This window comes from Gymnoscopelus microlampas (assembly GCF_963454915.1).
Source record: "Gymnoscopelus microlampas genome assembly, chromosome: 7".
NCBI lineage: Eukaryota > Metazoa > Chordata > Actinopteri > Myctophiformes > Myctophidae > Gymnoscopelus > Gymnoscopelus microlampas.
The window spans coordinates 33,119,650-33,131,662 of NC_139944.1; the positions used below are offsets into that span (position 1 = coordinate 33,119,650).

Here is a 12,013-nt window from a genome sequence, read left to right on the forward strand (position 1 = left end):
AATGCCGGCCTGCCCCGGCCCAGTAACCTACGGCCCAGCCGGGAGCATGCGGGGGGGGGGGGGGGGGGGGGGCTGGCGTTGTGTGTAGTTGTGTCAACCCCGAGGACGGCCTCACTATGGGGCATGTCAGTGTTGTGTTGGTCTGAGAGATGGCTCTGACAGGGCCTCTCTATTTGAGATCTACACAGACCACCGCTGTCCTTTGATCTGAGTTGCTCCTTAGGTCGTGGGTGTAAGATGCATGCGTGTCAAAGGGTGCAAGTCTGCGTGTCAAATCAAATTCGAGTTTGCGCGTTATGCATTTTTGGCAAGCGAATAGATACTATAAGGATCAAGAATGTGTGTTTGTGTGTATCACATTTTTGAGTGAGGTCCATTTTCTTTGTGGCGGCGTGTGTGTGTGTGTGTGTGTGTGTGTGTGTGTGTGTGTGTGTGTGTGTGTGTCTCCTATACATACTTGTGCATGGCATCTGGAAGGGATCCGAGTCGGTGCGGTAGTAACCGTTGCGGCAAACACAATTGGTGGCACCTTCATTGGTGGTACGGCTGTTAATGGGACATTGCATACAGGACTCATCTCCTTGGGTCGGCTTGAAAGACCCTGATAGACAACCTGAAAAACAAGAGACAACACAATTTAGAAACATCCAACATAAAACAACTTTTCCTTGTCAACTGTGTATACCTTTAAAAAGAATTGGCTGACAACTTCAGCGTTAACCATTAATAACGGGAACGCATCTGTGTCATTTTAACATTTCTTTGGCGATTCAAAAATAGCAGATCTACAAGCTCTTACAGCGGCACTGAGTGCCACGCTATGGCGCTAGCTTGTAGATCTGCATTTTATTTTTTTTATCGTGGAAAATGTGTGCAAATCTATGAATACATATATATGTTTTAAAGCGAACATTTTTAACTCCGATCTGTGCTTCTGGGGGGGTCCCTGGAACAACATATTTTGAGATTGGGGTCCACGGCCAAATACATATAATTTTGTGGGTCCTTGACATGGAAAAGTTGGAGCACCACTGATATAGCCTCATACTGTTAGGATTTAGAAAACATTTTTAGACACCTTTTTGGCCGCGGACCCCCATCCAGGGTCCCCAGAAGCAAAGATTTGAGTTACAAATGTTCACTTTAAAAATATATATATTCAAAGATTTGCACACATTTTCAAAATCTTCAAGCTCATAGCACGGCAATCGTGCCGCGCTATGAGCTTGTATATCTGTATTTTGAGGCCCACTTGCAATATCCTCATGGCCCACCAGTGGGCCCCCAGCCCACATGTTGGGAATGGATGGCACAGACATTGTTTGTCACATTCAAATAATAAACACGGCTGGTATGTGTTTCATTTAACAATGTTGCTCTTCAAAAGAAACAGCGTCCTGCCATTTCCATATTTTATGTCTGAACATGTAATCCTTGTTTGGTTACTTGTCGCTTTACAACAAAAAAACGTCCGAGTGACCAGAATGCAGAAACACTCATAAACACCGACCACATGAGTCCAATGTATAAATACACATCTGCCCAAGGCTTGCACGTGAGGCAGCTCTGCAGGCAGATATACTACAGGGCAACATACTAACATGCAGAATGTTTGCATTGAATTATTAACCACACTCAAGTGGCACTTTGAAGGGCTATGTTTTTAGTTAAGTGCTTTTTCAAGATTTTGCTCTCTGAGAACCTGGCAGGAAAAGTTACTTTCATGATAGACATGATGACATACAAACAGCACTACTGGGCTATGAAATTCCTGTGTGTGTGTGTGTGTGTGTGTGTGTGTGTGTGTGTGTGTGTGTGTGTGTGTGTGTGTGTGTGTGTGTGTGTGTGTGTGTGTGTGTGTGTGTGTGTGTGTGTGTGTGTGTGTGTGTGTGTGTGTGTGTGTGTGTACGCACGCATGTGCTTATGTACCGTAAGTACATAAACAACCTTCGAAACTGTCTGTGAAATCCCCTCATCATCTTCTGAACTACCTCATCATAACCCAGCCCAGTTTTCTCCCAGATGAATCTCCCCCAGAATGCAGATCAGCAGCTGCACCTTGTCAAGGAGGGCTGTTATTTTGTGTGTGTGGGGGTTTCAACTTGGGTCAAACCATTAAAGGTGTTTTTTTCCTTGAGGTAATCACCCACCAGCTCCCACTCTTCCCCCAAAAAGAAAGAAAGAAAGAAAGAAAGAAAGAAAGAAAGAAAGAAAGAAAGAAAGAAAGAAAAGAAACAAATGGAGAGGTATGAAGACTGATGTACTGTACACTGTAGGAAGTAGAAAGCAAGCCCCAGAAAAAGGCTTTGATGCGTTTTATTTTGTTCTCTTAGATGCAGCATAAGCAAAGAAAGCAGAACACAAACAATCAATCTTTTCTTTCCTTATGACTCTTCGTCGTATGTAACGATGATTCCGGGAACATGGAAATTGCTTATTTCATTTTATTGTCTGCAAACTATCACTTTGAGCCTTCCATACCTTAGGGTACTATTCACTCAGGATTTTGCAGTGTAGTGTTGGCAAGCTCTGAATCTAACCACTTCAACCCTATATACTTTAATATAGGGGACCCAAGGGGTCTATAGCTGGTCCCCTCCCTTTTTTCCCTGTACACCATATCTCTTTGCTGAAATGTGCAGAATGTTTGCCTATTTTTGCCTTAATGTTCACCTGTTACAATGCCCAGAATAGAGACACTAGGGTTACAGTGGTTAAACTACTGTTGTGCTTGTTCTAAGTCTAAAATGTAATCATGACTTTTCTTTTGTTTTTCATAAAAGATATTCAACCCTCAGTATCAATCTCGGAACCCATAGATTGTTGGGGGACTAGCCAGAAAATAAATAGAATAAAGTAGATAAAATAAACAAACAGGCGTCATTAGTCTATCTACGGGCTGCGTGGGCAATTACAGCTGGATTGCTGGCTGTGCCATATGGCAACATCTGCCGCTTGAGCTTCATTCAAAGGAGGTCAACTCACACGGCAGGATAAGTCTGTGGGTTCAATCCCACTGTTTATTTTAGACACACATCCCAGAGCCCAGCGACACTACGCTGCAGCTGGGATTACTGCTCTTTTTCACAATCCCACTGTGACTCTGTTGTCTCTCATGCTTTTCCTTCGGACTAATGACCGATTAATACTTGGTTGTGCATTGTGTCACGCACCGGAAATGGCAGATCTACAAGCGTTATCACAACAGGCTCTACCTTATTATGGTGCACGGCAACAGCGCACAGCTACTGTAAGTATAAATCAAGCGTAGCGGTAATAAAAGCCGGAATCATCACCCACCGAAAGGTTATACTCAGTGTCACAGATACAATGTCATGGAAAGTAATATTACTACTACACTATAACTACACCCAAAAGCCACGTGAGGTGTACAATATTAGAAAGATAGACAAACCCTTATATACATAACATCACATTTAATATGTCAAGTTAAAGTGGTGCCACGGTTTGTCTGCTCATAGGTATTTCCAACAGTTTACTTTGGCATGTAGTAGCATCTTAATGTATTCCATCTGACTTGTGAAATCTTGCTCAGTGCACGAAGATAATACAACAGCATCTGTGACAAGTCAACTGGATTGCCCATAATTATAGGAATGATTGAATAAGGCGTCAATTTTCCGTGATGATTTGTTATATTACTGCAGTTGTACTGATCATAGCAACACTTTCTCCCCTATTAATATATAACAAATGGTCCTGTCTTATGCAAGCTCTGCCTAAAAAAATAAATGAAAACATAAGATAATTATTCAAAGAGCATTATCGTCCAGCTCTGCCTCTGATTCAAAGTTAATCCTGTTAAAATGGCTACCACTGTTAAAACTAATCTAATATTAATTTAGCCATTGTATTACATTGTTTAAATCTTTTTTTTGGGCCCTGCTAGTAGTGGTAGTAGTGGTACTAGATGGTCCGTCTGACCGGGCATTCAAAAACGTTTCTAAACAAATCTCTGAATCTGTCTGGTCTGCCATTCAATTTGCAGTATATATTCAAGCTCCATGGAGGATACACTCTACTGACTTTGATGAATCCATAGCTTTCTTCTAATGCCACCCATGAGCAAAATTGTCACATGTCTACTTTAAGCACATGTTGTTGCTTATTAGTTATGGCACTTTAAATATGTTGATGTTTACAATATGCAATATAATCATAAATTAATGGCAATAATAATTTCTCTTTTTGTCATGGCCTTTTGTCTTTTTGTCATGGCTAGTCCTCTAAGCAAGGCAATGTGGGTCAATGTTAGTTCGGTTAAAGTTTAAATTAAATTCACAGTAAAATCTTTTTCAAGTTTTTCAGGTTATATTTGCTTAATTGTTACTAGCCATTTCCAAGTCAAGTGAATGCTTATCTTCCATTAATGAAGGCTGTAGGAAAGTTAGTATGTGGACTAAGTAAACGGATTTCAAAGGACAATTCAAATCTCAAACCAATTTCAATGCCATTTCAATCCTTTTCATGTTAATTTTACTTCATTAATTGCGTCATGACTTACTGGTTTTGTAGACTGTTGACACAACTAAATGAGCTGACATTAGACACACTACCTTGAAAACTACTTGTTTTTGTAGTTGGCTATGGCTCAATATTTTCTATGTAAAAAAAAAAAGTAAACCACAAAAACTATACTACAACACTCATCTACGCAGACTGCCAGCATGAATGGGACAGTCATCGGAAAACATCAGGGGCAGGAAGTGGTATCCCGAAATAAAAACTTGGGAAATCTGATAGAGCTCTTTACAAAATATTACTTGTGACATGTTTTTCTTCTTACATGATTGATGGGGAGGGGAGAGGGTGTCGGGTACCGGGCGAAACATGAGGCTCGAACATTCAGGCTGCCAGTCACTAGAGTCCCTGAATGAAGCCAGGGCAACAGCTACAGTGTGTGTGTGTGTGTGTGTGTGTGTGTGTGTGGGGTGGACAACAGACTCGACAACACAGTGAGTTCCGTGGGACTGGAGGTCTGTGAGGAGCGACACCAAAGGAAACAGGCTAAAAGAGAATTTTGGTGTATAAAGAGAGACAGAGCTGTAGCGAATAGAAAGACAGGGAAATAAAAGAGACAGAAGGGAGAGGGGAGGAGCGTATGATGAAGTGGAATGGCTGAATTTGGGGGAAGGTTTGGGCCAAAGAATACAGTGTGTTGCTGGGCCTGTAACTAACGTGCTGTGCAAAGATGCATGTGATGGACAGCTTTGTAATACTGTTTTAACTACGATCTACACAGAGAGAATAAAAGAAAACAACTATTAAAGACTTAAAGAAACAACAGAAACTTACTTAAACTGATTAATTAACCAATATGTTACCAGGGGTGGATACCAGAACTGTGTGAAACAATACATATTATGCAAACTGTTATTGCCTACAATAACTACCAACTGCACAGGGTTTACCACGGCACAACTATTCAGATAGCGCCAGGTAAGCTGTCAATCAAAGGAAAGTACTTTAAATTAACTCTCATATATTTTCCAGTCTACTTCCTAAACTCCCTGGCTCTCTGGGTGGCAAACCCCAGCCATCTGGCACCTAAGTGGGCTAAAACAAACCATGAAAGGTATTTGGCTAAAACCATCTATTTCATCCAGGTCTGCTGGTAGGGTACAGTCACATATGCCTGAGCAGGCCTTTCTTCCTCTGCCACGGTCATTATTTTGGGGGTAAATGTTTGGGGAAATTCCACTCCCCCCCTTCCCCCCGGACAACACAGTCTGAAGGTTGAGAAGCTGTCGTGTGTCAGATGGAGAAGGAGAAGAGAGGAGGAGAGGGGAGCTGTGATTAAAAAGCACATCTTAGCTTTGATTTTCAGATTGCTGCTCTCGAGCTGTATGATCACAGTGCTGGCAACTGTCACTCAAAATGCAAAAGACTTTTACCTTTTTTTGGGGGTAGATTTCCTCCTACTTCTGACAATCCTCTGACAAAAAGAGGAAAATGTGCTCCGTGAATATCCACAGACAACTTTTGCTTGTCCTTACTAGTCCTTACTAAGAAAGTAGATCATATCACTCCAGTTCTTAGATCTTTCGACTGGCTCCCTGTCAAATAATACATTTTTAAATGCCACTGTTGGTTTATGAAGCACTGAATGTTTTAGTGCCAAAATCAATTTCTGATTTTGTGCCACAACAAAGATGAGAGAAACGTTTGTGCTCTTGTTGAATTGTCCAAAAAAATATTTTTTTGTTTTGTTTTTGTTAGCCAAATAAATAACCAAGATACCAAGATCGCCCACCAACATAACAAAAGGAATGTCCACAGAGGTTTGGCACATGCCAAAAATATATCATCTTTCAATTAAGATCTATAATGAAAAGTGCTACCAAAGAGAAAGTGACATCCTCAGTCTGATCTTGTGCCACAGAACGCGGAGATCAAAGCATTCAATTCACCAAATATGTGGCACAAACTCCCAGAAAACTGTGAATTATTGAATATTTGTGCAAATGACTGTAATGCACATTGTAAAGCGCCTTGGATAAAGCTGCTATAAATGCACCATTTATCTCATCTCACCATTTTATCAGAGAGAGTTTCCTCTCTCTGTTTATACTGGTTGTCTGTCTATCTGGCCATCTATCTTTCTGTTTGCTGCGGCCATTTGCTGTTTTTCTTTTAAAAATATAATTTCTTCTACACCGTAATTTTATTCTCTTTTCTTTCGGTTTTGTTTCAAATTCGTATATTCAAATGTATTTATGTATTTACTTTTATAATTGTCATTTTTTTAAAACGGCTTAATGCTCTTTGTCTTGTGCTATACAAATAAACTTTCCTTGCCTGGTTCCTCCTCCACCTGTACTTAAATGTCCTGTGCCTTAAATAAACGTCTTTATTAATGCCATTAAACAAACAGACTGCCTTCTCTTCTTTTTTTCTCCCCCAGACCTGCAGATCCAGGGGATTAATGACAAAACGACCAAACGGCCGCCATAAAGTGGTGCGGGGAAAAGAGAAAGCTGTGCAGAAACATTTTTTAATGGAATTTATAAACACTTCAGCCTTAATTTAGTGGCAGACATGTCAAAGGGCTCCAGATCGCCTCGAAAAGTGGTTCCAATCCAGCCACATGGCGGAGAGGACAAATCCAGGAGTTAAATTAACACTCAGGATTTGGAGTGCACCGTCTCTTCAATGCGCACGCACGCACGCACGCACGCACGCACGCACGCACACACACACACACACACACACACACACACACACACACACACACACACACACACACACACACACACACACACACACACACACACACACACACACACACACACACCCTTTTACATCTATGTTTATGACTTTTAATAACATATAGTGACATAAAAGATTTAATTAGTGGGGTGGAGCTCTGCTTAGAGACTGGCCGAATAAAACTAGCATTGTGAAAGCCTGCCGGAGAGGTGAGTGACTGCCAAGGTGCTAGTCTACAATTTTTTTACAGCAGGTAATTTGCTGGTTGTTTCAAAGGGTTTCCTGCATATTACAGCAGAGGAGATTTATGGTACTTTGAAAGAGAGAGGACATGCGGCTACGACCATCTGCATCGAGCATGGTACGTGTGTGTGTGTGTGTGTGTGTGTGTTAGAGAGAGAAAGGGGGTGGGGGGGGCAGAGTGTCTGTTCTCAGTAGCACTACTGATGATGTGGCCAAACCGTGCTACTGGAAACACTTCTGAGCTGTCTGTGATTCTGCCACACACACACACACACACACACACACACACACACACACACACACACACACACACACACACACACACACACACACAGAGCTGTATGGCATGCCCAGACAGCCAGTGTAAGAGTCCCAAAACAAAGACTGGGGTTTGACATTACCATCATGGCTACTTGGCCAGCGCTCACACCACTGTGCCTGGCTAAGACCAGGGAAACAGCTGGCTGAGTCCAGCCATAGAGTTCTAATATATCTAGAGAACGGACTGCCCCGCCCCCAGCCAGCCATTCATTTCAATGAAGCTGCTCACACAGCGCATGAAGCACCCGGGAAGTATCCTCTTCTTCCGCATTTGAGCACCACAATTTTGTGCTCAAATGCGGATTGAGGACTTGAGCACCGAGCAGGCGCACTAGGGTGTCAGACGGTAGAAGCATATGCACGGAAGTATTGCAATCCCAGATTTGACCACCAGGCGACGGCAGCTTCATTGTTCCACCGTGGTTCTGGGGGCTTGAGTCCAGCAGATAATCTAGCCAAACACCGCCCATATTTACCTGAACCTCCACACCCTCCAACAAAACCCACCCACCCACACCCATTCATCCATCCATCCATCCATCCATCCATCCATCCATCCAGTCATCCCCCCAATCCACCCACCCACCCATCGACCCATCCATCCATCCAGCTACCCCGCCCGACAGAGAGGCTCTTTGTCCAGTAGTGTGGGGGTACCACAGGAGCAACGGTAACAACCCCCAATAACTACCCCCCCCCCACTCGCCCTACAGCTACACGACTTCCTTTCCTTCCGTGAAGCCCCCCCCACCCCCCCTGTTCCCCTGCTTTTCAGCCTCACATCCACCCTCCCCCATAACTGCAGCATTTAATGAAAGCACCATTAAAGAAGACACAACGGAGGGACAGAGAGCCAGCAAAGGTGTGTGTGTGTGTGTGTGTGTGTGTGTGTGTGTGTGTGTGTGTGTGTGTGTGTGTGTGTGTGTGCGCGCGCGTGCGTACATTTGTGCACATGTAAGCGTGCACATGTGTGAGAAAGCATGTGTGTGTGTGTGTGCGTGTGTGTGTGTGTGTGTGTGTGTGTGTGTGTGTGTGTGTGTGTGTGTGTGTAAAAGAGAAAAGGCCCTGAGGGAGAAAGAATCCGAGGTGTGAGGCTTTGGTGAGCACAGCATAAAAAAGTGCTGAAAGCGGTGAAAGCGGGCAGCGTCAGAGGGGCTCCTGTTTGTGTGGACGCCGGGTAATTCCCTGTATCCCATTGTGACCAAACGGCCCTGACTACAGTGAGCGAGCCACCAGCGCCGGGCCCCGTGGTCTGCACGCACGGCCGCCAACTGTAAAAACAATGTGAGATCCATCCATGGGCCAATACAGATCAGATGGTAGACATTAACCACTTTAACCCTGTATACGTCATCGTATGACAAATTGCGAAAATAGCTGATCTACAAGCTCACAGCGCATGATTTTGAGCTTGTAGATCTGTTTATTTTTGCTACTTTTTACATTTTTAAAAGGGCATGCCTATATATTGGGCACATCGGTCGGATCCGCAGTTCTGGACAACCGGATCCCCAGGGCTTATCGGTCGAATTGGCAGTATAAAAAAATCAATGTTTCAATTCAATTTTGAAAAGTTTTGGAATTTTGTGGAAAATGTTTGCCTATAATGAGATGCCCAATAGGGACACCAGGTTGAAAGGGGTTAAAAAGCACGAATATACTGCAAACCCCTGCCCCCATGAGAGGGGCAAATTACATTAAGGAGTGAAAACATGTTTGCTTCTGCAGTAGCGTTCCGATGTCTGCTACACTGGACCACCCTGCAGCCGACGCTACTGACCCTGACTTTAATTTATATTTTTAAAGATGATAGGTGGCCTACTCCCTCTTTATTGAGATATATCGTAGGAAAAGTGGATGTACTGAGGCAGCAAATGGGAGCGGCCCAAGGACACGGTTTTTGGGAAAGGATTTGATCCCATGTCTAAAGTCTGAGGTCGTAACCATTATACTACTACTACTCTGCCATTCAAAAAGACAAAAAGAGCAGTAACAACTTGTGTCTTTCAAATGGTAATAGTTGTGGTAGGGGATAACTTTTGCTGTCAAAAAAGTTTGTAACTTTATACTGAACAACAGTCCAACACACTAAAAGTCAGTTCCACCACGGATGCAGCTACAGCTCTTTGGCTTCATAGCAGGACATTACATTGTGAACAGACAGTGTGTGGCCACGATGACCACTCCTGCAGAGGAGAGAGCAGCCACCAGTCGCGCCGTGGCATCTGAAAATTGGGGAGCCACGACCTCCAGCTTGTCTGCCCCTCCCTCAACCCCCCCCATCTCCTGACTGTCATGGAATGGGGTGGGGGGGGACACTAGCTTGCACTGTTTGCGACACAGGGTCCCCACAATTCAATTAGGAACGCGGTCCTGCTCGCCAACTAATTCAATCAGGGCCTGTGTGAAAGCTATTAGACGACTGGCATTCAGTTCACCCCACACACGCACTGGCACACAAATGAGATATTCATTTCTCCCTCTGGGTTTCCGCGCCCCGGTGCAATTAACAGGCTACGGGAGTTGGTGTGAGCTCCTTTGCCGTGGGGGAACAGGACGGGATGGTGCCAGGGTGTGAGGGTGACCATCGATGATCCGTCGGGCTGTAAATCAGCCTGCACTCCGCCTCCGGGACAGGGTGTTGGACATTTCCTGAGTGATTAAGTATGCTGCGTTTTCCAGACAAGGGTCAAAGTAGTGTAGCATTTGACGGTAACTCTTACAATTGTTTTAACCTTGTCAGAACGCTGCGTCGGTGTGGCTCGCTGCGTCATCAGGAACAGTCTGATTGTCCAGGTCAGTCGTTAAGACTTGTGGGACTGACTTCGAAACACTTGCGACCGTGACTTCCAAACACTTGAGGACGATCACTCCGTGAGATTGTCTAAAGTTTCTGCCCTGACTCGTGACTTTTGTGGGGGACAGACGGCGCACTCTTCAGGCACTCCAATCAGGTTAGAATAAACAGTGTAAATTATTATGCAAACACAGTTCCATCAAGGTCTGATGCCTTGCTTGCAGGTCCCTGTTGGGAGCTAGATAGAGCAGAGGCAAGGAGGAACGGCCAGCCCCTTTACAGTTCTCACTAATGATGTGTTCCTTTCCCTTGGGCCAAAGAACACGCTGTGTGGATATGTTCACTGGTGCTGACATCCTATGAGTGTGCATTCAGGCAAGCCTCTCATGTGTATTGCAATGTTGTATACGTTTCAATATGGTACGTGTGTGTGTGTGTGTGTGTGAGAGTGAGTGTGCTTGTGTGTGCGTGTGTGGCTGGGTGTACAGTACAGGTGGTAAGTGTACAGTGTGTAGGCATCTCCACAGGTGCATGCTTTGGGCGTGAATGTGCATGAGCATTGTGTGCATGTACACGTACTGTATGCGCTGTGTGATTGCATGCGTGCAGTAAGTGCACATATACTGTACAGTACAACGTGAAATCCAAGTGGAAGGGTTCATTTGGGTCAATTTTTTACAATCAGAGGTAACTGAACACTGAGGATTTCAGTGTGTGCACGATATAAGACGACACGATTTAAAACGATGCAACACAAACCCCTTGACTTTTACTGTACTATTTCAGACTTTTGCCTGTGTGCGTGCCGTGCATGCATATACATGCGTGCCTGTGTATGTGTGTGTGTGTGTGTGTGTGTGTGTGTGTGTGTGTGTGTGTGTGTGTGTGTGTGTATGTGTGTAGGAGGTAACTCTTCCTGGATGCCTCTCAGCTTTCTGCTCTAAGCCGCCCATCTCCTCTGCAGTTGTCAGAGAGCTCTCGAACCCCAATCCTCCCTGCAGGCTCCACAGAGGCAGATTAGGTGCTCGGCCAGAGCCCATGTGAGTGAGAGATTAGTTGGGGAAATGTGGGGCACCTGGGAAATGAGCTCTGAGGCTTGCAGTCTCCTAAGGAGGGCTCAGAGTCTCAATCCCCCGCCCCCCACACACACAGTATATCGGCGCTGTCAGAGCAGAAACCTCTGTATTTCAACTTTGTTATTTCGTACATGAATGCCCTACTTCGTCATACTACACTGTCATGCAGAAGTCGCAAAAATATTTGGACATATTGGGTGCCCAACCGACAGCAGGCACTGACGTGTCACTTCGGGATGCGTCGATCAACGTTTTCAGGTTTCGGTACCCAGCATTGGCCGGGTTATTGTGTGGGTGAAATAGGCTCTCTCGCCCTCTCCCTCCCACTGATCGGGCTCTCTCTCCA

At 44.5% G+C, this 12,013-nt stretch overlaps 1 protein-coding gene across 2 annotated transcripts in view; it reads right to left on the reverse strand.

Annotated features, from left to right (window-relative positions):
• ephb2b (eph receptor B2b) overlaps window positions 1-12,013 on the reverse strand; it is a 174,271-nt gene that overhangs the window by 52,857 nt on the left and 109,401 nt on the right. For both annotated transcript variants that reach the window (XM_084061418.1, XM_084061417.1), the window contains exon 4: window positions 458-613. In XM_084061418.1, coding sequence (XP_083917544.1) covers window positions 458-613 — 156 coding nt within the window. The remainder of the gene's footprint in view (window positions 1-457; window positions 614-12,013) is intronic.